The sequence below is a fragment of the Mobula birostris genome, chromosome 11, assembly GCF_030028105.1.
Source record: "Mobula birostris isolate sMobBir1 chromosome 11, sMobBir1.hap1, whole genome shotgun sequence".
Classification (NCBI taxonomy): Eukaryota; Metazoa; Chordata; class Chondrichthyes; order Myliobatiformes; family Myliobatidae; genus Mobula; species Mobula birostris.
The window spans coordinates 48,086,282-48,112,537 of NC_092380.1; the positions used below are offsets into that span (position 1 = coordinate 48,086,282).

Here is a 26,256-nt window from a genome sequence, read left to right on the forward strand (position 1 = left end):
TGAGAATAGGCAAAGAAATGGCAGGTGAAATACAGTGTCAGGAAGCGTATTGTCATGCACTTTGCTAGAAGAAATAAAGCATGGATTATTTTCTAAATGGAGATGAAATCAAAAATCTGAGGTGCAAAGGAACTTGGGAGTCCTTGTGCAGGATTCTATAAAAGTTAACTTGAAGGTTGAGTCGGTGGTGAGGAAGGCGAATGCGATGTCAGCATTCATTTCAAGAGGATTAGGATATAAAAGCAAGGAGATAATGTTGAGGTTTAATAAAGCATTAGTGAGGCCTCACTTGGAGTATTGTGAACAGTTTTGGGCCCCTTACCTAAGAAAGGATGTGCTGACATTGGAGAGGGTCCAGAGGAGGTTCACAAAAATGATTCAAGGACTGAAAGACTGATCATATGAGGGACATTTGATGGCTGTGGGCCTGTACTCATTGGAATTCAAAAGACTGAGTAAAGACCTCATTGAAACCTATCAAATATTGAAAGGCCTTGAAAGAATGGATATGGAGAGGATGCTTTTCCAAGGACCAGAGGACACAGCGTCAGAATACAGGGGCGTTCTTTTTGAATGGAGATGAGGAGGAATTTCTTTAGCCAGAGAATGGTGAATTTGTGGAATTCGTTGCCACAGGCAGCTGTGGAAGCCAAGACATTGGATATACTTAAAGCAGAATATAATAGATTCTTGGTCATTCAGGGCATGAAAGGGTACGGGGAGAAGGCAGGAGATTGGCACTGAGGGGGAAATGGATCAGCCATGATGAAATGGTGGAGCAGACTTGATGGGCCAAATGTCCTAATTCTGCTTCTATACCTTATGGACTTATGGCCTTAACTGGCTTGGAGGAACCTGGACCTTCACATCACCATCATGGAGCCCTCTCCCTAACTGCAACGTGAGAGTAGCTTCATCAGGAGAATTGCAGTGGTTTGAGAAGACAGATGCCACCACCTTGTCAGGGGGAGTTTTGCTCAGTACATAAATGCTGGCCTTGACATTGAAAATCTCATCCTGAAGTGAATAAAAGACTCAGGCTTATTAAAGCTTAGAACACAATACAGAAGTCCAAAGCTATATATAATACATTCATCCTACCTTAACTCAATAGCAAAATTAGGATTCACTGTTACCATCCATTCACAGCGAGAGTTGCTGGGATATCCTTCTAGTATAATATGTCCTCTTGAAGCACTCATTACAGCTCCACATTCTAGAAACAGAAAAAAGCACCAAAGCTCTTCAGAGTTCTGCATAACTTACATTTTAACATGTGTTCTTCCCTCTTGTAAACTAAGCAACACTTAACTAATGATCACAATTTGCATTTCTGTAACAGCTCAGAAATTCTATTGTATAGTTCTAGATCCATGTTAGATTTTAACCAGAATGTGATTTTCTCAAAGCAATCTATTGTCTACTGCTCCTTAACGGAACAACAGAAGATTGCTTCTGAGTCCTGTACATACATTGCAAATACAGAGGAACCAAATGTGTATTGGCAGCAATTGGTTTGCAACATATGGACATCACTTGTACAAAATTCATTGGGCAGGCGTCCATGCACCATTCAAACTGAAGCTGCTGCCACAGTCACTGAGAGCTGTGTTTCAGCATGACAGCGTGAAACAGAGGTCTAAAGCATGTACTCCACCATCTGGAACCACGTAAAGTTACGTGTTTATTTGGTCAAAAAGGGCAGCACGGTTTTGGTGGGCCGAAGGGTCTGTTTCTGTGCTATATGACTCTGTCCCCAGCAGCCAGTTGTTAACACCATCACTCTACCCTGTCACCAGTGCCACGATCTGACCGCTGAACTGGCAGATCCCAACTCCATCATCCCTCACTGCATACCATCGAGATGTAGTTTCTCAGCTTGGTGCTCAATTTTATCTTTGAAGTGACGTACAATTCATAGGGCTCTGCTCGGAGTGATACTTCCCTTCCTCTCAAGAATAGTTGATTGTCATCCTTTGCAGTTGTGGGAGATCAAATGCACATACTACACCAGCCACCATACTTTTCCATCACACTGCTCTTGCTTCTGAACTTCACTTTTCTCTACTTTACCCATCTTTCTCATTATGACACCCTCCCCTCCTTACATTACCCCCACCCTTAACTCCCGTCTCACTGTTCCCCAACCGTATCTCTGAGTACCCCAAATTACATCTTCTCGTTTTAATATTTATGGGTTTGAGTACTTTGCCAGCTGTTTCCACTTTTTAAAAAAAACTCATGTTGAGATCCTATTAGCTCACTACTTCATACAGTTATTTTTCATCAGTATTTATCCTGGAAAGCTGAACTGAATAGAGACGAGTGATTGATCACCGGAATTACAGAAATCATTTGCCAGATCTATGGGAAACCAAATAAACAATACTGTGGTTACCAGAGACAAGTTGATGGGATAAGTAAACTTATGTCTAGTTAGAATGGGGAGCGTTTTGCAGATGAGGGAAAACTCCTTTACTCAGAGGGCTGTAAATCTTTGCAAGACTCCAATGCAGACCGCAGCCACTGAGTGTTTTCAGATGGGGACTGGGCATAGAAGTGAGAAGCAGAATTTACTGGATGTGAGCACTGACCACCCAACTTACTCTTGATTCTGTCTCTAATGCTCTAATGGAAACGAATGTAAAGTACCTGCTTCACTAGGGTGTATGGTAAGAGTGTGTCATTTTAACCAGAGGGAGAGGCCTTAGAGTATCACGTAGCAGAGTGCCAGTTTTATAATAAGTGAATGCAATGGCCAGATAACCTAAAGGGCGTGGATGCTGAGTACTAACTTTACTGAGGGAAATGCGAGTGAGACGTCAACCGAGGGGACTGGATGTACGTAGAGCACAGCAGAACAGCAGGCCCTCTATCCACAATGTCTGCACCAAACACAATCCCGAGTTAAACTAAATCTCTTCTCCCTGTACATGAGCTATATCCCTCCTTTCACGTGAGCATCTAACAGCCTCTTGAGCACACAGTATTGTATCTGCTTCTACTGCTGCCCTGGCAGATGTTCCAGGTGCCAACCACTCTGAGGAAAAAAACTTGTCCCACATAATCCCTTTAAAATTCCACTCACCGTAAATGCATGTCTCCTAGTACTTGACATTTCCACCCCGGGAGAAAGATTATGTCTATTGTATCTGTGCCTCTCCAGGTGAGGCCTAACCAAAGATTTATACAACTGTAACATGCAGATAAATAGCTTAACCTGGGAGAGTCAGCACATCCTTGGTTCCTATGACCAACACATCCAGTAAGAGTAAAAACCTGAGAGTTTAAATTGAAAAGGAAATGGAGTTAGTGTGGAAGTGCAAGAACAGTTTCACAGTTGGTGGTAGGAGAGGAGAAACAGGCTAGCTGAAGGAGAACAGAAATTCAGTCGCATATTAACAAGAATGAGCCAAAGCCTTAATTAGGGCATCATATTGACCAAGGTAGACGTAGTGTATATGGATTTCAGTAAGGCATTTGATAAGGTTCCCCATGCAAGGCTCATTCAGAAAGTAATGAGGCATGAGATCAAGGAGACTTTGCTTTGTGGATCGAGAATTGGCTTGCCCACAGAAGGCAAAGGGTGGTTGTAGATGGTTCGTATTCTGCATGGAGGTTGGTGACCAGTGGTGTTCCGCAGGGATCTGTTCTGGGACCCCTCCCCCTTTGTGATGTTTATAAATGACCTGGATGAGGAAGTGGAAGGGTGGGTTAGTAAGTTTGCTGATGACACAAAAGTTGGGGGTGTTGTGGATAGTCTGGAGGGTTGTGAGAGGTTGCAGCGCGACATCGATAGGATGCAGAACTGGTCAGAGAAGTGGCAGATGGCATTCAACCCAGATAAGTGTGAAGCGGTTCATTTCAGTGGGTCACATTTGAAGACAATATAATATTAATGGTAAGATTCCTGGCAGAGTGGAGGATCAGAGGGATCTTGGGGTCCATGTCCATAGGACACTCAAAGCTATTGCACAGGTTGACAGTGTTGTTAAGAAGGCATATGGTGTGATGGCCTTCATCAACCATGGGATTGAGTTCAAGAAGCATGAGGTGATGTTAAATCTATAAGACCTTAGTTACACCCCACTTGGAGTACTGAGTTCAGTTCTGGTCTCCTCGCTACAGGAAAGAGTGCAGAGGAGATTTACAAGGATATTGCCTGGATTGGAGAACATGGCTTATGAGAATAGGCTGAGTGAAGTTGGCCTTTGCTCCTCGGAGCGAAGGAGGATGAGAGGTGACCTGATAGAGGTGTAGAAGATGATAAGAGGCATGGATCGTGTAGATAGCCAGAGGCTTTTTCCCAGGGCTGAAATGGCTAACACAAGGGGGCATAGTTTTAAGGTGCTTGGAAGTAGGTACAAGGGGGATGTCAGAGGTAAGTTTTTCACACAGAGTAGTGGGTGTGTGGAATTCACTGCCAGCGATGGTGGTAGAGGCGGATACAATAGGGTCTTTTAAGAGACTCTTAGATAGGTACATGGAGCTTAGAAAACTAGAGGGCTTTGCGGTAGGGAAATTCTAGACGGTTTCCAGAATGGGTTACATGGTCGGCACAATATCATGAGCCAAAGGCCCTGAAATATGCTGTAGATTTCTATGTTTCTATGTTAGCAAAATACAAAGTTTAACAAACACTGAAGTAAATAAGAGGGGAGAAAAATTCATTGCATAATTTGGCATGGGTGAATCTGCATTTTCATGTAAGGAGACTCATCAGGCAGAAAGAATCTGGACAACACGCAAATCTGGAACAGACTGATCAGGCAGGGTGGGGTTTAAGAGAAAGTAACAGGCTAACTTGAGGGGCAGGAGCTGAAAACAACACTGAAACAATATCAGTTCCTAAGTGAGAAGCAGGTCAATACTTTAAGCAGCAAGCATGAGAAGTAGATACAACTAGACACTCCAGTTTCTAAATGTTTGGTTACCCAAGATATAATCCACACCTAGAAAATGATATATTCTACAATGAAGAGTTTCCTCTCATCTCAGAATGCAGGAATGACACACTTAGATTTTAAACTTGGGGTGAGGACATCATGAGTGGGAAGATCACAAAATCAGTCAGAGACATCACAAAATCAGTCAGAGACAGGGACAAATAAATGCTGGCATCAAGGAGGACAGGGCACTGAAATCCCAAAAACCAGACAGATCTGTTGAGATTTATACACATATTTGATCCTAGAAATGGACATCGAGACCTTAAGATCTGAAAGCCCATGGAAGTGTTGGGAGCTCAGGCATTTATACTGAGGTTGCATGGGATTATATATACAGCCCACAGGAACCAATAACCAGGGATGTAGACTGGTCTCTTGAGACAAAGGGACAGAGACACCAGTCACGTGGGCTTCCCAGTAACTCCATGCTTCCGTACATTACCAGCCATTTTCGCCCTGCACCATCATACTTTTCATTATTTAATACATTCTTCCTCCTCTTGATCACTGATCTTCCCCATTATCCCTACTTCCTCTTTTCGTGACTTCTGAATTTCATAGTCATAGTCATACTTTATTGATCCCGGGGGAAATTGATTAAAAATCCAGATTTCAGCCGGGGTGTCCACCGCTCTGTTCTCTAAACCGGCCGGCATAAGCGCAATCAGCTGGTCCCTGGAATAAACAATGCGACCATACTGCTGCCCCGCTAATGAGACGTGTCCGAATGTAACTATTTCCAGTGCTAAAAACCCAAATAAAACTCTCTCCACCAGCATGTTAGAGAGGGTGCAGCTTCAACGTGCTACCGTGAAAAAAAATACAACAAATAACCTAAGTTTAAAAAGTTTAAAAAGTAAGAAAAGTAAGAAAACTAGATGGAGCGACTGTAACAGGCTGTATGCACGACCGGCACATGTGCACATTATTTATTTATTTAAAGCCTGTTGGAATCCATTGTGTTAATACTTTTTATAAGATACTAGATGAATTAATGTAAGACTAAAGTCGTAGTTCAATCATGATTTGTACTTTAACAAACTCACATATTTTTCCATAGTACGTGCTGGTTCGTCCCCACTTACTGGCAGGAAGCAGTATCGCAGTTACATAATAGTTCATCACCTTTCTCATTTTTCATTGGCTAAGTGTTAGCACATTACCCATGTGCTATGATTGCACAACCATTGATTGGTTTATTTATATCCAAAGGATTTCTGTTATCTGGATTATAAAGGTGATGGATTTTTCAGAGGCTCCATTTTTTCTTTTTCTTGAATCTCTGTCTCTCAGCTCTTCACTTAGTTTCAAATGTCTGTATCCTTGTTTAAGCTTTAAAATTAAAGGACTGTAAAAAATTAAGACTCCTCACCATTCTAGACCACCCATTAAGGATCAGAAAAATAATAAGGATCCGACAAACCTGTTATGTCCCTGACCTTTCCCGTTCTAGCTGACAGTCAGAAAGCAGAATCTTGCTCTCCAACTCTATTCCTCCCTCTATGAAGGCTGCCTGACCTCCTGAATATTCCCAGCATTCAGTATTCTTTACTTCACCCTCACTGTACTTGCTTTTCATTTATGTGATTGTCAGGAGCTTGTGCACCTCAGTGATAGAATTGCAAGGTACTCGTGCAATGGCCTTGTGGAAGTTCCAAATGCAATGTCTCATTAGCATTCCGAGTTCGTTATGGACACAACCCTTTTCCTTCAGAATGGTAGCCAGATGTAAGATGAATACAAGGTGTCCTCAACATCACTTACTAAGACAGTCTCCTCCTGACCAGCCAGTGTGGCATTCAGAGCAGTAAGCCCCTTTGATGTAGAAATCATCCAGAGTTCCCCAGGAGCCATTGTTACACTTCTTGCAGTTGTCAAAGATGACACACCCTGCAACAAAAACAGACAACATTCAAAATTTGCTCTGGGACATCACCTCATCTGAAGCTTGAGTCAGGGATCTGAAGAGAATAAAGTCTGGAGTTGTACTGCATGAGAAATGTTGAGGGGTTATGCCAATAAATAAATCACGGTGCAGATGCTTCCTGATATAGAAAAAAATAAGTGCAAAGACCCAAAGAAGTGGTCAGTGGTTTTTAGAACATAGGCCATTTGATGATTAGATAGAGGTTGTTTATGAAGAGCTAAAAATTGCATGATTGTACAACTTGGAACAAAGTGCACATATATAGAAGAGGAAAGGGAAGGTGGTAAATTAATTGATATTTTTTATAGTCATGTGTATTGAGGTACAGTGAAAAACTCTGTTTTGCATGCAATCCATACAGATCATCTCATCACATCTGTACATTGAGGTTGTACAAGGGAAATCAATAACAGAATGCAGAATAAAGTGCTACAGCTACAAAGTGCAGTGTAGACAGATAATAAGGACAGAATGAGCTAGATTGTGAGGTCTAGATTTGGGAGAGGAGGGAGAGGGGTTGAGGGAGGAAGAGAGGGAGGAGACGGGGAGAAGTGAAGGAAATTTATCTTTACAGAGAGGATTGTTTTCAAAAAGGGTGCTGAGGGTAAGAAATTGTGAAACTCATGATGGATACGGAGCAGCAGAGCTCCTTGGGCTGAAAGGCTTGCCACTATGTTGACCATTTCTGACACTAACCGCTTTCCGTAATCTGCTACAACTGACCGCGTAATATGTGTGAGTCTAACATGGAGAGTCAGAAAAGCATTATAAAGTACAATCTTCTCTCACATGAGGGGCTTGGACAGGGTGAATACAACCTGTCATTTTCCCAGGGTTGGGGAATCAAAAACTGGAGAGCATAGGATTAAGGTGAAAGGGGAAAGATTGAATAGAAACTTGAGATGTAACTTTTCTTTTACACAAATGTTGGTATGTATGTGGAATGAGCTGCCAGAGGAATTCGTTGAGGTAGATACGATTACAATTTCTAAATGATAGTTGGGCAGGTACATGGATTGGAAAGATTTACAAATCTTTCACAACTGGTTTTTTTTGCGGGGTGTGTGTTACAAATCAACTAATGGCTAGACGATCATTCTCAATGCACTGGGAAACTCAGCCTTACCTGGATGAATCAGACAAGAGTCGCATTCATTTTCCTCATTACGGCAACACGGGACAGAGTAGCCCACAACGTCCTGTTTTCCAGGACAGGTGCACTCAATCTGATCTGTCTCACAGCATTCCCGACACATGATATTCCACTCTGCCCCTGGGCAGTCCTCGTTGATGAGAGTATATCCTGGAAGTGGAAGAAAAAGGACAGAGACTGTTAATATGTGTCACATTAAATGGTCCTTTATGTTATAGTAATAGGTGTAAATGACAGTTTGCTACAGATTGATACCTTCTGGATGAGGAGGATGTATCAGGCAAAAAAAAGGCACCCAATGCGCCACAAGGCGCGAAAAGGAACAACAAAATGTTGGGCCCCGTTATGTGGCCCGTGTCCGACTGTTGTACATTGCTATGGAGTGCCTTGTTAAGGTTAATGGGTCCTTTGGCAATGCTCTTGAGCTTCGGGAGGAGATACATCAGGGGTGCCCCGTGTGGAGCCATTGCTGTGCCTGCTCCGTAACAGGTTAACGGGTTTGGTTCGACGCAAACCAGACATGGAGGCTGCCCTTTCGGTTGACGCCGGTGACGGCCTCCTAGTGGTCACTGACCTGTCGACTTGCAGAGGGTGCGAGACTGCAGCAGGTCTTCGCGGCCGGGTCAACTGGGAAAAGTGTGCGGGCCTCTGGGTGGGTCAGTGGCAGGCGTACTTCCTACCGGAGGGGTCGAGACCTTTTGCGTGAAGCACCACACATCTCCTCTACTCGGGGAGGTCCACCTGAGCTCGATGGAGAAGGCCTGGCTGGATTTGGAGACAAGGGGCTCTGCCTGGCTGGGACGCTGGTTAGGCCTCCTTCGGGCAATCTGATACCAGGGAAGGCATTAGTTATAAATCAGCTGGTCGCCAAGCTGATCTGTACCATCTGATTACGTTAGTGCCGCCCGCTTCTTTCGTCTCCAGGACCCAGAAGAGGCTGGTGGACAACCGGCCGTTGGGTCTGTGTGCGGTCCTGTGACCTCCAGTCGCAGAGAGTGGTCAGTCATTTGTGTGTGTGCTCACCCAGCTGGCATCAGGACCCTGTGGTGCCTCCTGTACAGTGAGCACCCTCCGAGATGGCGTGTGCTGGCCATGCACTTTCTCCACCGAGGGCACGGGGCTCCCAGCCAACAGCGTCTGCCGCGCCGTGCCGCTTTGAGGGAACGGCCTCGGCTTTACCAAGAGCTGTTGAGGGTATGAGGTCTCATCTCATCCCGTCCATTCAGGGTGCTCTAGCAGCGAGGGGAGCTAGCCCCCCAATCCTATCAGGGTCGGTGTCGAAGAGACTCAGGGAAGTGGAGAGGGTCGTGTACAACGTGAGCTGTCTCACGGGGATGCCCACCATGACACTCCAACGTGTTTCGTGTATGGGCTATTCCTGCACACCTTTCACTCCCTTGCCTTCATCTGCCAGCCTGACTCCCCTTTGGCGGTCCGTGTTACCATCTGGCAGCGGAGGGGGTCCCCCGTGGAAGTCTCTTTACACAGGGGTGCTTCCCCTGTACACTGGGGACCTGGCGTGGAAGGTGTTGTATTGGGCAGTCCCGTACAGCAGGTTCACCGACACCCCGTGCACCTGTCCATTCTGTGGGCGGGAGGAGGCAGTGCACCATGCTCCTACGGAATGTCAGAGGTTGCAGCCCCTCTTCGAGTTTCTGAAGGGGCTGCTGTTGTGGTTCTGGTTGCACTTCAGCCCCGCGCTCCTCATTTACGGGCATTCTCGGGTCTGAGGCAATGGAAAGTGGAAGGACCCATCCTGGCCGACTGCATGTCCCTTTTCCAAGGATACATTGGTGCCTGACTGTCCTTAGAGAGGGAGCATACGGTTGCAAAGGGCACACTGGGGGACCTCCGGGAGTGGTGGGCCCCCTGGGGTATTAATTCTCTACTAGCCGTTAATCTGAATGTACTCACTGTTTTGTATATACTGAATGTCTGTACCTTGTATATTTGTAATGTAAATAAACTTTCATAGTTTTGTAAAAATATAATTCCGGGAACAGCGGGCCCCCCCAGGGAATTGACTATTTTATAAACGGTAGAACGTAATCATATTTTAATTTGAATTTATTATTCACTGTTTTGTAAATACTTAATGTTTGTACTTTGTGTATTTGTTGTGTAAATAAGCTTTTGTAGTTTGTTTAAAAAAGGAAATATTCTAGTGTGACATTCAGAGGCAGTGGTTCCACCCTGAAAAGTGAAGTCCGCATTTCATTTGGAAACACTGTTTTTCATACGGACAAACAGAAAGACATAATAGTGGATTTTATTGGTCATTTAAAACCTCCAGTGCTGACATTTGATTTTCTTTGGGAGAGTAGATTAACGGCTATTTCTGAGGTTGGTAGAATAGGTTCAGGGGGTTAAACCAAATTTGCCTGTTCCTGGAGAGTGATTATGCCAAAATAGACGGACATCACTCTGCAGCAATCAATGTTAATAGGAATCCATGTGGTGAGACTCAGTCTTAAAGAAGGCTAAACCTGTAAGGGTAAGATCTATTGGTACAATAAAAAGGCTCCTTAAGGTTGTCATAGCTGGAGGAGGTAATGGAGATAAGGTCCCACTACCTAGTAAATGCTCCCAATGGCATACACCTCAAACAGCCTCTGACAACAAAATCCACATGTGAAGGAACCGTTTCTACTGACAGGGGAAAAGGTGGGTTACTGGTGCCTTAAAACCTGTTGCTTCAGACAGAGGAAGCCTATCAGCCGTGGTGGGCAGCTCATCTAGGAGAAGGAAAACTCTGATCTCAAATCTCCACCGCCTTGCAGCTATACCCACTCATCGGGAATGCTTTGGGAGTGAACCCTGAGGGAAAATCTGGAGCTGGAGTCCCTAAGGCAGTCCTACATTGAGTCCAATGCTGACTGGCAACTCCAGCGACTCCGCTGGTGACAAACTATATTGGTCTCTGCCATTCCTCTGAATTCATGGGTGCGTGGAGCGGAGCAGCCAGCTTGCGAAGACAACTAGGATACAAATCCCATGGTCGACCCTGATCAGCACGGGGCCTATTCTATTGGTTCAAACCAGTAAAGTATGAAGTTATACACTTTCATAGGGTGAATTTGAAGATGGAGTACAAGGTTAATGACAGGATTCTTAGCAGTAGGGAGGAACAGAGGGATCTTGGAATCCACATCCGTAGATCCCTCAAAGTTGCCATGCAAGTTGATAGGGTGGTTAAGAAGGCAGATGGCATGTTGGCCTTCATTAATCAGGGCCTTGAGTTCCAGAGCCACAAGGTAGTGTTGCAGGCCTTTAAAGCTCTGTTTGGTCCATTCTTGGAGTATCGTGTTCTTTTCTGGTTACCTCATTATAGGAAGGATGTGGAAGTTTTAGAGAGGATACAGAGAATATTTACCTGGATGCTGCCTGGATTAGAGAGCATGTCATATAATGAAAGGTGGAGAGAGCAAGAGCTTTTCTCTTTGGAGCAAAGGAGGCTGAGAGGTGACTTGATAGAGGTGGGCAAGATGATAAGAGGCATAGATAGAATTGATAGCCAGTCCCTTTTTCCTAGGCTAGCAATGGCTAATATGAGAAGGAATACTTTTAAGGTATTTGGAAGAAAATAGAGTGGTGATGTCAGGGGTTAGTTTTTTTTCACACAGTGCTTGGTTGCACTGCCAGAGGTGGTGATAAAGGTAGATACATCAGGGACGTTTAAGAGACTCATAGATAGGCACATGCTTGAAAGAAAAATAGAAGGCTATGTATGAGGGAAGTGATCTTGGAGTAGGTTGACACAACATCGTGGGCTGAAAAGGTTGTACTGTATTGTACTATTCTATGACAGGGCAAGTATATCAACTGAAGAGCATCAGAAAGTGTGGACTCCATACATTGAGAATGTGAGCACTGCATTCACTGCTATTGACGGGATTATCCTACCATCTTCTCTGTCATCCCACTTCCAACATCAGAACTGCCACTGTCAGTAACTCCCTTCATTATAGCAATGAACAAGAAAACCTGTGTAGAACTTTATCAACATGTCTTTTCACGGTTAGACCATGGTGCTGCCAATATTCATCTTTGTTTCTTAAGGAGACAATTTGATCTATTAAGTCCATTTCAGTTCCAAGTGGATCAATTCTATCAGCCCCCTACCCTTTATATTTCCCTATAGCCCTGCAACATAACCCTCTTACATGCCTATCCACCCCCGACACTGATTGGTAAGTTACAGTGGCCAAATAACCTACAAACATCTTTGAAACAGGGATAGAGCGCTCACTCAGCCACAGGGGAATTGTGCACCAGAGGCCAGGATCAAATCTGGATCCTGGGAGCTGTGAGAAAGCAGCACAAAATGGTGCACCACCCGCGCAGCATTTTTTTGCTAAAAAGGTAATTACTAAGCCTGACACCTTTTACTAAGCTTCAGAGTGTGGGCATCATTGGCAAAGGAGAAGAAGAATAGCCCTTAACTCAGCAGTGGAGTTACTGGGGCACCATCTTATGACAGTGTTTCTGTAGCAAGCTATTCTTGTCTTTACGGGGCCGAGTTGCTACTCGACGCTCAACCCGGCTTGGAGTTGAACTCGGGAACCTTCGCTCCGGAGTCCGGTGCTGATATTATTGCGCCACCAAGCGGGACGCCTCATTGGCAAGGCCAACATTCATTGCCCATTCCCAAGAGCTGCCTTCTTGAACTGTTGCCACCTTTCTTACATTGATCGATCATACATCAGCAGATATACATCAAAGGGATCCCACTGACTGAAAAACTTTGGGTGATCCTGAGAGAAGAATGTGAAGTTCTACAGAAATGTAAGCTCTTTTGTTTGACACCTGAATGCTTTTGCTGAGGTCAACTCTTAACAGTCCATCTCTTGTTGCATTGAGAACATACTATACACACACACAATGCTGGAGACTCTCCGCAGGCCAGGCAGCATCTATAGAGAAGAGTGAACACTTGATGCTTTGGGCTGCGACCCCTCGTCGGGACTGGAGAGGAGGGGGGGAAATGTCAGAATAAGAAGGTGGGGGGAGGGGAGGAAGAAGCACAAGGTGGTAGGTGATAGGTGAAACTGGGAGTGGGGGGGAATTGTGAAGTAAAGAGCTGGGAAGTCGTTTGGTGAAAGAGACAAAGGGCTGGAGAAGGGGGTATCTGGTAGGAGAGGACAGAAGAAAGGGAAAGGGGAGGAGCACCAGAGGGAGGTGATGGGCAGGTAAGGAGAGAGAGTGAGAGAGGGAAACAGGAATGGGGAATGGTGACGTGGGGGAGGGGGGTTGGCAGTTACTGGAAGCTCAAGATGATGATGTTCATGCCATCTAGTTGGAGCTACCCAGATAGAATATAAGGCGTTGCTGCTCCTCTAACCTGAGTGTGGCCTCATTGCGCCAGTAGAGGAGGCCATGGACTGACATGTCGGAAAAGGAATCGGAAGTAGAATTGAAACCGTTGGCCACCGCGAGATCCCGATTTCTGTGGCGGACAGAGCGAAGATGGTCAACAAAGTGGACTCCAAATCTATGTCGGGTCTCACCGAAATACAGGGGGTCACACCAGGAGAACCGGATGCAGTGGGTGACCCAACATGCAGGTGAAGTGTTCCCACACCTGGAAGGACTGCTTGGGGCCCTGAGTGGTAGTGAGGGAGAAGGTGAAGGGGGAGGTGTGGCACTTGCAAAGATAAGTGCCAGGAGGGAGGTCAGTGGGGAGGGACAAGTGGACAAGGAAGTCATGTAGGGAGCGATCCCTGTGGAAAGCGGAAAATAGGGACAGGGAAGGATGTGCTTGGTGGTGGGATCCCTGTGAAAGTTATGAGAATAATGAGCTGGACACTGAGACTCGTGGGGTGGTAGGTAAGGACAAGAGGAACCCTGTCCCTCGTAGGGTGGGTGGAGGATAAGGTAAGGGCAGATGTGCATGAAATGGAAGAGATGCGGGTGAGGGCAGCGTTGATGGTGGAGGAAGGGAAGCCCGTTTCTTTGAAGAAGGAGGACTTCTCAGTTTTGGAATGAAAAGCCTCATCCTGAGAGCAGATGCAGCGGAGACAGAAGAATTGAGAGAAGGGAATAACATTTTACAAGTGACAGGGTGGGAAGGGGTATATTCCAGATAGCTGTGAGAGTCAGTGAGTTTATAAAAGATACCATAAATAGACAGTCTCCAGAGATGGAGACAGAGAGGTCAAGAAAGGGAAAGAGATGTTGAAAATGAGCCAAATAAATTTGAGAGCAGCGTGGAAGTTGGAGGCAAAGTTGATTAAATCAATGAGCTCGGCATGGGTCCTGAAGGCAGCACCAATGCAGTCGTCAACATAGTGTAGGAAGATTTGGGAAGTGATACCTGTGTAGGCTTGGAACATAGACTGTCAGTTAGATAGGCACATGAGCAAGCAGAGGGTAGAGGGATATAGACCATGTATAGGCAAATGGGATTGGCTTGAGTTGGTATTATGGCTAGTGTAGTCTGCACAGAGTGGGAGGAGAACAACCCAGTTGTCATGGTCCATGTGGGTACCAACAACTTAGGAAGAACAGGGAAGGAGATTCTGTGGAGGGAATTTCAGCAGCTAGACAATCAAAATGCAAAAGCAAAAAGGTATTAATCTCTGGATTGTTACTTGAGCTTGTTAATTGGCACAGTGTTCATAGGATCAGAAAGCTAAAGGTGTGATTTGATGGGCCAAATGGCCTAATTCTCCTCCTGTGACTGATGGTATTATGATCTTCTGGGCATAATTGGTTGAAGAGCCTATTCTTGTGCTCTACCGTATATATTTTATGTTCTATCATATCTCCAAGGCTTAGAACCCATTGAAGCATTGAAGATGACACTCACTGCAGGCCCATAGGACAAACCAGACTCTGAAACTGACTCCCAAAACCACCCACTCCTGGTGTAGCCCACCCAAAGTGTAGCAGGATAGCTGACGTACAAGTGTAATACTTGCTGGAAACTCAAATTGAGCAGATTCCAATAAAAGCCAGTCTGCTGAGTTATGAGGTAAAGGATTACCATAACCAAAATGCTGGGCTCTGCTGATCATTTTGGGCTGTTTCTTGCTCTTCCCTCTGGATTTGTTTTGAGAATATTCCAGGAGAAATTTCTCACACAAACCAAAAATGTCAAATGAGTTTACCAGTAGGTTGGTTTAGGAATGTAGCAAATTAGACATCTGCAGTTCAAGTCAGGGTAGGTTTACAATAAACTGACTGTAACTGAGTGAATTGTTCATTGTACCTTACAGACTGTATACACTTCAAGTTTTCTCCAGTAATCAAAGCCCACTCAATGTTCAATGAAGGTGCCCTTGAAGAAGGTTTACAAGTTATGGTTCAGTGCATCCATGGGCATTTTACTCCTGAGCCAACACATGAAGTGGTATCTGAGTTCTGGGGCATCAGGTGGAACTGGAATATCCTCATACAAGGTGAAAGACTTTCTTTCTCTTGTTGGTCTCATTCAGGCTACAACAGAGGAAGTTAGGAATGTCCTAGATCAGGGAGTACTTGGGGGTCAATAGTGGGATATCATAGGTTGGACTTGAACCAAGAAGCCACCCACAAGGTAATGGAGTCCTGCACTCATTACATGGGAGGTGCTGGGTTGGTTGGGCCTATGACCAGTGGTTCAAAAGGGTGGGCCAATGATTTATTAGAAGAGGTCAGTGAGAAGGAGTTTATGGGACCTTAATGAGAGGATGCACAATTCTAAGCTTTGAGTCAGATAGGAAGTCAGGAACTTCAAGTCAAAGGATTGGAGTTGGATTTGGGAAGGATGATAGGTGAAAATCTTGAAGGCCTTGAACTTGGGTGATGAAGTGTGGGTCAGTACATTGGCATGACAAATCCAAAGTATAGCAGGTAAGTGATAAATTTAAAGCATCTTCAAATTTCTGAAGAGGTGTAGTTCAATCTTGAAATCATTATAAATTTATGTCACCCAATGAAGAGATTAACTTCAATGACGAAAGCCAAAATACCCAACACATAATATACCATTTCTTAATGAATCACCAATCAATAACAACACATCAAACCAATGCATAGAGACCAATAACTAGCACACCATATACAATGACTCAACATGTCATAGGTCCATGTTCCCTGCACAATGAACCAATGCAGAACATAACATAGACCAATACAGCCCACATTGTCAGCCTATAATTACTCTGCGCTAACTCATTCCTGGCTCTACGTTTACCCACAGCTGTCTACATGTCACCTAATCCTGAATGCATTTTCATTCAATTGACTGTCTCGGTGATTCGGAGAGGGATCTGACAAAGACAGTTCAGAATCTAAATTTTGCTGAGCAAAGCAGTCAAAAATCAAAAATATTCTATCATATTCCTTTATCGGTGGTGAGAACATTTTGTGAGGTCAGGAACTCAGGGGCTGGCGATTCACTGAGGATCTGATGATAGGAGCTGTAAACACACGAATTATTACTCTTATCATTTCAGAGGGTCTGTCCTGGGCCCCGCAGATTAGTGTCATTACAAAGAGAGCACAGCAGCACCTCCACTTCCTTCAAATTTGCAAAGATTCAGCACGACATCTAAAACTTTGACAAACTTTCCTATATGTGTGGTTGACTGGTTGCATCCAGCCTGGTATGGGAACACTAATTCCCTTTAATGTAAAATCCTACATAAAGTAGTGGTTATTGCCCAGTCTATCATGGGTAAAGCCCTCCCCACCACTGAGTCCATCTACATACAGCACAGTTGCAAGAAAGCATCATCCACCGTCAGTGAACCCTAACACCCAGACAATGCTCTCCATTCACTGCTGCCATCGGGAAGAAGGTACAGGAACCTTGGGACTCACACCACCAGGTTCAGGAACAGTTACTACCCTTCAATTATCAGGCTCTTCAACTAGAGGGGATAACGTCACTCAACCTCACACGCCTCATCATTTAAATGTTCCCACAACCTATGGTCTCAAGTTCAAGGAAACTTTAGCTCGTATCTTGATATTTATTGCTTATTTGTTTATTATTATTTTTTTCTTTTCGATTTACATAGTTTGCTCTCCTTAGCACTTTGGCAGTAGTCTGCCCTGTTAATGCGATCCTTCATTACTTCAATCAGGTTTCTTGCATTTACAGTGTACGCCTGCTAAAAAACAAATCTCACGGTTGCAGATGATACATATATGTACGTTGATAGTAAAATTTCTCTGAACTTTAAACTTTCACTGTTGACTGGATGGCCCACTCTGACTGCTGCTGAATTGGAGTGCAGAATTCTCCGCACGGTCAGAAACTCAGATGTGCTTTGGTAAGTTTGCATCTCATCAAGATGCAATTATATTTTACACTTCAGCCACTCGAAATGAAAATAGATTTAATTAAGTACTATCAAGCTAAACTTAATTGGACAACAGTTAAATCCTACGGGGAAAATTAATTTCAGAAAAAATACAGATGACCTCTAAATTAAAAAGTAATCTGCATTTGCAATAGTCATCGTGAAAACAACACTCTGCAGTAAAAATTACCTGGTTTACTAGAGAGTCTGCATGCCACCCACATCCAAAACAAGACGATTCAGAACTCCTCATTGAAAGTAAAGTGGTAAGCAACTCTCAAAGGTGACATGAGCCACTCTACCATTACATACCACCTCCCCAGCCCGAGAGATACCACTCCCCACCCACCAAACCCACTGACAGCGACACTCACTCCCCATCCTCAGTGACACAGACACTCTCTCCCCATCCCCCAGTGACACCGACACTCACTCCCCGTCCCCAGTGACACTGACACTCACTCCCCGCCCCCCAGTGACACCGACACTCACTCCCCGTCCCCCAGAGACACTGACACTCACTCCCCATCCTCAGTGACACCGACACTCACTCCCCATCCCCCAGTGACAACGACACTCCCTCCCCGTCCCCAGTGAAACCAACACTCACTCCACATCACCCAGGGACACGGACACTAACTCCCCATCACCCAGTGACACCGACACTCACTCCCCATCCCCAGTGACACCAACACTCACTCCCCGTCCCCCAGTGACACCGACACTCTCTCCCTGTCCCCCAGTGACACCGACACTCACTCCCCATCCCCAAGTAACACTGACACTCACTCTCCATCCCCAGAGACACCGACACTCACTCCCCGTCCCCCAGTGACACCAACACTCACTCCCCATCCCCCAGTGACACAGACACTCATTCCCTGTCCCCCAGTGACACCGACACTCTCTCACCGTCTGCCAATGACTCCGACACACAGTCCCCGATACCCAGAAACTCCGACACTCTCTCCCCAATCCCAGTGAGACAGACACTCCCTCCCGGTCCCCCAGTGACACTGACATTCACTCACTGTCCCTAATGACAATAACACTCTCTCCCCATCCCCCAGTGACACCGACACTCTCACCCCGTCCCCAAGTGACACTGACACTCTCTTCCTGTCCCCCAGTGACACCGACACTCACTCCCCGTCCCCCAGTGATACCGACACACACTCCCCATCACCCAGTGACACCGACACTCACTCCAAGTCCCCCAGTGACACCAACACTCTCTCCCTGTCCCCAGTGACACCGACACTCAATTCCCGTCCCCCAGTGACACAGACACTCTCTCCCCGTCCAGAGTGACACCGACACTCACTCCCCGTCCCCCAGTGACACCGACACTCACTCCCCATCCTCAGTGACACCGACACTCCCTCCCCGTCCCCCAGTGATACCGACACTCACTCCTCGTCCCCCAGTGACACCGACACTCACTCCCCGTCCCCAGTGACACTGACACTCCCTCCCCGTCCCCCAGTGACACCGACACTCACTCCACATCACCCAGGGACACGGACACTAACTCCCCATCCCCCAGTGACACCAACACTCTCTCCCTGTCCCCAGTGACACCGACACTCAATTCCCGTCCCCCAGTGACGCCGACACTCACTCCCCTTTCCCAGTAACACCGACACTCCCTCCCCGTCCCCCAGTGACACCGACACTCACTCCCCATCCCCCAGTGACACCGACACTCTCTCCCCGTCCCCAGTGACACCGACACTCACTCCTAGTACCCCAGTGACACCGACACTCACTCCCCATCCCCCAGTGACACCGACACTCTCTCCCCGTCCCCAGTGACACCGACACTCACTCCTAGTACCCCAGTGACACCGACACTCACTCCCCATCCCCCAGTGCCACCGACACTCTCTCCCCCCCAGTGACACCGAGACTCGCTCCCCGTCCCCCAGTGACACCGACACTCACTCCCCATCCTCAGTGACACCGACACTCCCTCCCCGTCCCCCAGTGATACCGACACTCACTCCTTGTCCCCCAGTGACACCGACACTCACTCCCCGTCCCCAGTGACACTGACACTCCCTCCCCGTCCCCCAGTGACAACGACACTCACTCCCCGTCCCCCAGAGACACTGACACTCACTCCCCATCCTCAGTGACACCGACACTCCCTCCCCGTCCCCCAGTGATACCGACACTCACTCCTCGTCCCCCAGTGACACCGACACTCACTCCCCGTCCCCAGTGACACTGACACTCCCTCCCCGTCCCCCAGTGACAACGACACTCCCTCCCCGTCCCCCAGTGACACCGACACTCACTCCACATCACCCAGGGACACGGACACTAACTCCCCATCCCCCAGTGACAACAACACTCACTCCCCGTCCCCCAGTGACACCGACACTCTCTCCCTGTCCCCCAGTGACACCGACACTCACTCCCCATCCCCAAGTGACACTGGCACTCACTCCCCATCCCCCAGAGACACCGACACTCACTCCCCATCCTCAGTGACACCGACACTCCCTCCCCGTCCCCCAGTGACACCGACACTCACTCAACGTCACTGACCGACACTCCCTCCCCGTCCCCCAGTGACACCGACACTCACTCCCCAATCCCAGTGACACCGACACTCCCTCCCCGTCCCCCAGTGACATCGACACTCACTCCCCATCCCCCAGTGACACAGACACTCTCTCCCCGTCCCCAGTGACACCGACACTCGCTCCCCGTCCCCCAGTGACACCGACACTCACTCCCCATCCTCAGTGACACCAACACTCTCTCCCTGTCCCCAGTGACACCGACACTCAATTCCCGTCCCCCAGTGACGCCGACACTCACTCCCCTTTCCCAGTAACACCGACACTCCCTCCCCGTCCCCCAGTGACACCGACACTCTCTCCCCGTCCCCAGTGACACCGACACTCACTCCTAGTACCCCAGTGACACCGACACTCACTCCCCATCCCCCAGTGCCACCGACACTCTCTCCCCTTCCCCAGTGACACCGAGACTCGCTCCCCATCCCCCAGTGACACCGACACTCACTCCCCATCCTCAGTGACACCGACACTCCCTCCCCGCCCCCAGTGACACCGACACTCACTCACCGTCACTGACCGACACTCCCTCCCCGTCCCCCAGTGACACCGACACTCACTCCCCAATCCCAGTGACACCGACACTCCCTCCCCGTCCCCCAGTGACATCGACACTCACTCCCCATCCCCCAGTGACACAGACACTCTCTCCCCGTCCCCAGTGACACCGACACTCGCTCCCCGTCCCCCAGTGACACCGACACTCACTCCCCATCCTCAGTGACACCGACACTCCCTCCCCGTCCCACAGTGATACCGACACTCACTCCTCATCCCCCAGTGACACCGACACTCACTCCCCATCCCCAGTGACACTGACACTCACTCCCCGTCCCCCAGTGACACCGATACTCAATCCCCGTCCCCTAGAGACACTGACACTCACTCCCCATCCTCAGTGACACCGACACTCCCTCCTCGTCCCCCAGTGATACCGACACTCACTCCTCGTCCCCCAGTGATACCGACACTCACTCCCCGTCCCCAGTGACACTAACACTCACTCCCCGTCCCCCAGTGACACAGACACTCACTCCTCGTCCCCCAGAGACACTGACACTCACTCCCCATCCTCAGTGACACCGACACTCCCTCCCCGTCCCCCAGTGATACCGACACTCACTCCTCGTCCCCCAGTGACACCGACACTCACTCCCCATCCCCAGTGACACTGACACTCACTCCCCGTCCCCCAGAGACACCGACACTCCCTCCTCGTCCCCCAGTGATACCGACACTCACTCCTCATCCCCCAGTGACACCGACACTCACTCCCCGTCCCCAGTGACACTGACAGTCACTCTCCGTACCCCAGGGACACCGACACTCACTCCCCGTCCCCCAGAGACACTGACAGTCACTCCCCATCCTCAGTGACACCGACACTCCCTCCCCGTCCCCCAGTGATACCGACACACACTCCTCGTCCCCCAGTGACACCGACAGTCACTCCCGGTCCCCAGTGACACTGACACTCCCTCCCTGTTCCCCAGTGACAACGACACTCCCTCCCCGTCCCACAGTGACACCGACACTCACTCCACATCACCCAGGGACACGGACACTAACTCCCCATCCCCCAGTGACACCAACACTCACTCCCCGTCCCCCAGTGACACCGACACTCTCTCCCTGTCCCCCAGTGACACCGACACTCACTCCCAATCCCCAAGTGACACCGACACTCACTCCCCGTCCCCCAGTGACACAGACACTCTCTCCCCATCCAGAGTGACACCGACACTCACTCCCCGTCACCCATTGACACCGACACTCACTCCCCATCCACCAGTGACACCGACACTCTCTCCCCGTCCCCAGTGACACCGACACTCACTCCTCGTCCCCCAGTGACACCGACACTCACTCCCCATCCCCCAGTGACACCAACACTCTCTCCCCGTCCCCAGTGACACCGACACTCGCTCCCCGTCCCCCAGTGACACCGACACTCACTCCCCATCCTCAGTGACACCGACACTCCCTCCCCGTCCCACAGTGATACCGACACTCACTCCTCGTCCCCCAGTGACACCGACACTCACTCCCCATCCCCAGTGACACTGACACTCACTCCCCGTCCCCCAGTGACACCGACACTCAATCCCCGTCCCCTAGAGACACTGACACTCATTCCCCATCCTCAGTGACACCGACACTCACTCCCCATCCTCAGTGACACCGACACTCCCTCCCCGTCCCACAGTGATACCGACACTCACTCCTCGTCCCCCAGTGACACCGACACTCACTCCCCATCCCCAGTGATACTGACACTCACTCCCCGTCCCCCAGTGACACCGACACTCAATCCCCGTCCCCTAGTGACACTGACACTCATTCCCCATCCTCAGTGACACCGACACTCCCTCCTCGTCCCCCAGTGATACCGACACTCACTCCTCGTCCCCCAGTGACACCGACACTCACTCCACATCACCCAGGGACACGGACACTAAATCCCCATCCCCCAGTGACAACAACACTCACTCCCCGTCCCCCAGTGACACCGACACTCTCTCCCTGTCCCCCAGTGACACCGACACTCACTCCCCATCCCCAAGTGACACTGGCACTCACTCCCCATCCCCCAGAGACACCGACACTCACTGCCCATCCTCAGTGACACCGACACTCCCTCCCCGTCCCCCAGTGACACCGACACTCACTCACCGTCACTAACCGACACTCCCTCCCCGTCCCCCAGTGACACCGACACTCACTCCCCAATCCCAGTGACACCGACACTCCCTCCCCGTCCCCCAGTGACATCGACACTCACTCCCCATCCCCCAGTGACACAGACACTCTCTCCCCGTCCCCAGTGACACCGACACTCGCTCCCCGTCCCCCAGTGACACCGACACTCACTCCCCATCCTCAGTGACACCAACACTCTCTCCCTGTCCCCAGTGACACCGACACTCAATTCCCGTCCCCCAGTGACGCCAACACTCACTCCCCTTTCCCAGTAACACCGACACTCCCTCCCCGTCCCCCAGTGACACCGACACTCACTCCCCATCCCCCAGTGACACCGACACTCTCTCCCCGTCCCCAGTGACACCGACACTCACTCCTAGTACCCCAGTGCCACCGACACTCTCTCCCCGTCCCCAGTGACACCGACACTCGCTCCCCGTCCCCCAGTGACACCGACACTCACTCCCCATCCTCAATGACACCGACACTCCCTCCCCGTCCCACAGTGATACCGACACTCACTCCTCATCCCCCAGTGACACCGACACTCACTCCCCATCCCCAGTGACACTGACACTCACTCCCCGTCCCCCAGTGACACCGATACTCAATCCCCGTCCCCTAGAGACACTGACACTCACTCCCCATCCTCAGTGACACCGACACTCCCTCCTCGTCCCCCAGTGATACCGACACTCACTCCTCGTCCCCCAGTGATACCGACACTCACTCCCCGTCCCCAGTGACACTAACACTCACTCCCCGTCCCCCAGTGACACAGACACTCACTCCTCGTCCCCCAGAGACACTGACACTCACTCCCCATCCTCAGTGACACCGACACTCCCTCCCCGTCCCCCAGTGATACCGACACTCACTCCTCGTCCCCCAGTGACACCGACACTCACTCCCCATCCCCAGTGACACTGACACTCACTCCCCGTCCCCCAGAGACACCGACACTCCCTCCTCGTCCCCCAGTGATACCGACACTCACTCCTCATCCCCCAGTGACACCGACACTCACTCCCCGTCCCCAGTGACACTGACAGTCACTCTCCGTACCCCAGGGACACCGACACTCACTCCCCGTCCCCCAGAGACACTGACAGTCACTCCCCATCCTCAGTGACACCGACACTCCCTCCCCGTCCCCCAGTGATACCGACACACACTCCTCGTCCCCCAGTGACACCGACAGTCACTCCCGGTCCCCAGTGACACTGACACTCCCTCCCTGTTCCCCAGTGACAACGACACTCCCTCCCCGTCCCACAGTGACACCGACACTCACTCCACATCACCCAGGGACACGGACACTAACTCCCCATCCCCCAGTGACACCAACACTCACTCCCCGTCCCCCAGTGACACCGACACTCTCTCCCTGTCCCCCAGTGACACCGACACTCACTCCCAATCCCCAAGTGACACCGACACTCACTCCCCGTCCCCCAGTGACACAGACACTCTCTCCCCATCCAGAGTGACACCGACACTCACTCCCCGTCACCCATTGACACCGACACTCACTCCCCATCCACCAGTGACACCGACACTCTCTCCCCGTCCCCAGTGACACCGACACTCACTCCTCGTCCCCCAGTGACACGACACTCACTCCCCATCCCCCAGTGACACGGACACTCTCTCCCCGTCCCCAGTGACACCGACACTCGCTCCCCGTCCCCCAGTGACACCGACACTCACTCCCCATCCTCAGTGACACCGACACTCCCTCCCCGTCCCACAGTGATACCGACACTCACTCCTCGTCCCCCAGTGACACCGACACTCACTCCCCATCCCCAGTGACACTGACACTCACTCCCCGTCCCCCAGTGACACCGACACTCAATCCCCGTCCCCTAGAGACACTGACACTCATTCCCCATCCTCAGTGACACCGACACTCACTCCCCATCCTCAGTGACACCGACACTCCCTCCCTGTCCCACAGTGATACCGACACTCACTCCTCGTCCCCCAGTGACACCGACACTCACTCCCCATCCCCAGTGATACTGACACTCACTCCCCGTCCCCCAGTGACACCGACACTCAATCCCCGTCCCCTAGTGACACTGACACTCATTCCCCATCCTCAGTGACACCGACACTCCCTCCTCGTCCCCCAGTGATACCGACACTCACTCCTCGTCCCCCAGTGACACCGACACTCACTCCACATCACCCAGGGACACGGACACTAAATCCCCATCCCCCAGTGACAACAACACTCACTCCCCGTCCCCCAGTGACACCGACACTCTCTCCCTGTCCCCCAGTGACACCGACACTCACTCCCCATCCCCAACTGACACTGGCACTCACTCCCCATCCCCCAGAGACACCGACACTCACTCCCCATCCTCAGTGACACCGACACTCCCTCCCCGTCCCCCAGTGACACCGACACTCACTCACCGTCACTAACCGACACTCCCTCCCCATCCCCTAGTGACACCGACACTCACTCCCCAATCCCAGTGACACCGACACTCCCTCCCCGTCCCCCAGTGACATCGACACTCACTCCCCATCCCCCAGTGACACAGACACTCTCTCCCCGTCCCCAGTGACACCGACACTCGCTCCCCGTCCCCCAGTGACACCGACACTCACTCCCCATCCTCAGTGACACCAACACTCTCTCCCTGTCCCCAGTGACACCGACACTCAATTCCCGTCCCCCAGTGACGCCAACACTCACTCCCCTTTCCCAGTAACACCGACACTCCCTCCCCGTCCCCCAGTGACACCGACACTCACTCCCCATCCCCCAGTGACACCGACACTCTCTCCCCGTCCCCAGTGACACCGACACTCACTCCTAGTACCCCAGTGCCACCGACACTCTCTCCCCTTCCCCAGTGACACCAAGACTCGCTCCCCGTCCCCCAGTGACACCGACACTCACTCCCCATCCTCAGTGACACCGACACTCCCTCCCCGTCCCCCAGTGATACCGACACTCACTCCTTGTCCCCCAGTGACACCGACACTCACTCCCCGTCCCCAGTGACACTGACACTCCCTCCCCGTCCCCCAGTGACAACGACACTCACTCCCCGTCCCCCAGAGACACTGACACTCACTCCCCATCCTCAGTGACACCGACACTCCCTCCCCGTCCCCCAGTGATACTGACACTCACTCCTCGTCCCCCAGTGACACCGACACTCACTCCCCATCCCCAGTGACACTGACACTCACTCCCCGTCCCCCAGAGACACCGACACTCCCTCCTCGTCCCCCAGTGATACCGACACTCACTCCTCATCCCCCAGTGACACCGACACTCACTCCCCGTCCCCAGTGACACTGACACTCACTCTCCGTACCCCAGTGACACCGACACTCACTCCCCATCCCCCAGTGCCACCGACACTCTCTCCCCTTCCCCAGTGACACCGAGACTCGCTCCCCGTCCCCCAGTGACACCGACACTCACTCCCCATCCTCAGTGACACCGACACTCCCTCCCCGTCCCCCAGTGACACCGACACTCACTCACCGTCACTGACCGACACTCCCTCCCCGTCCCCCAGTGACACCGACACTCACTCCCCAATCCCAGTGACACCGACACTCCCTCCCCGTCCCCCAGTGACATCGACACTCACTCCCCATCCCCCAGTGACAC

The 26,256-nt window shown here is 50.2% G+C and overlaps 1 protein-coding gene across 1 annotated transcript in view; it reads right to left on the minus strand.

Moving 5' to 3' along the window:
- pamr1b (peptidase domain containing associated with muscle regeneration 1b) overlaps positions 1 to 26,256 on the minus strand; it is a 201,082-nt gene that overhangs the window by 79,593 nt on the left and 95,233 nt on the right. Inside the window, exons 2-4 of the mRNA XM_072272190.1 lie at positions 8,003 to 8,179; positions 6,714 to 6,839; positions 1,102 to 1,216 (exon numbers count right to left, since the gene is read on the minus strand). Coding sequence (XP_072128291.1) covers positions 1,102 to 1,216; positions 6,714 to 6,839; positions 8,003 to 8,179 — 418 coding nt within the window. The remainder of the gene's footprint in view (positions 1 to 1,101; positions 1,217 to 6,713; positions 6,840 to 8,002; positions 8,180 to 26,256) is intronic.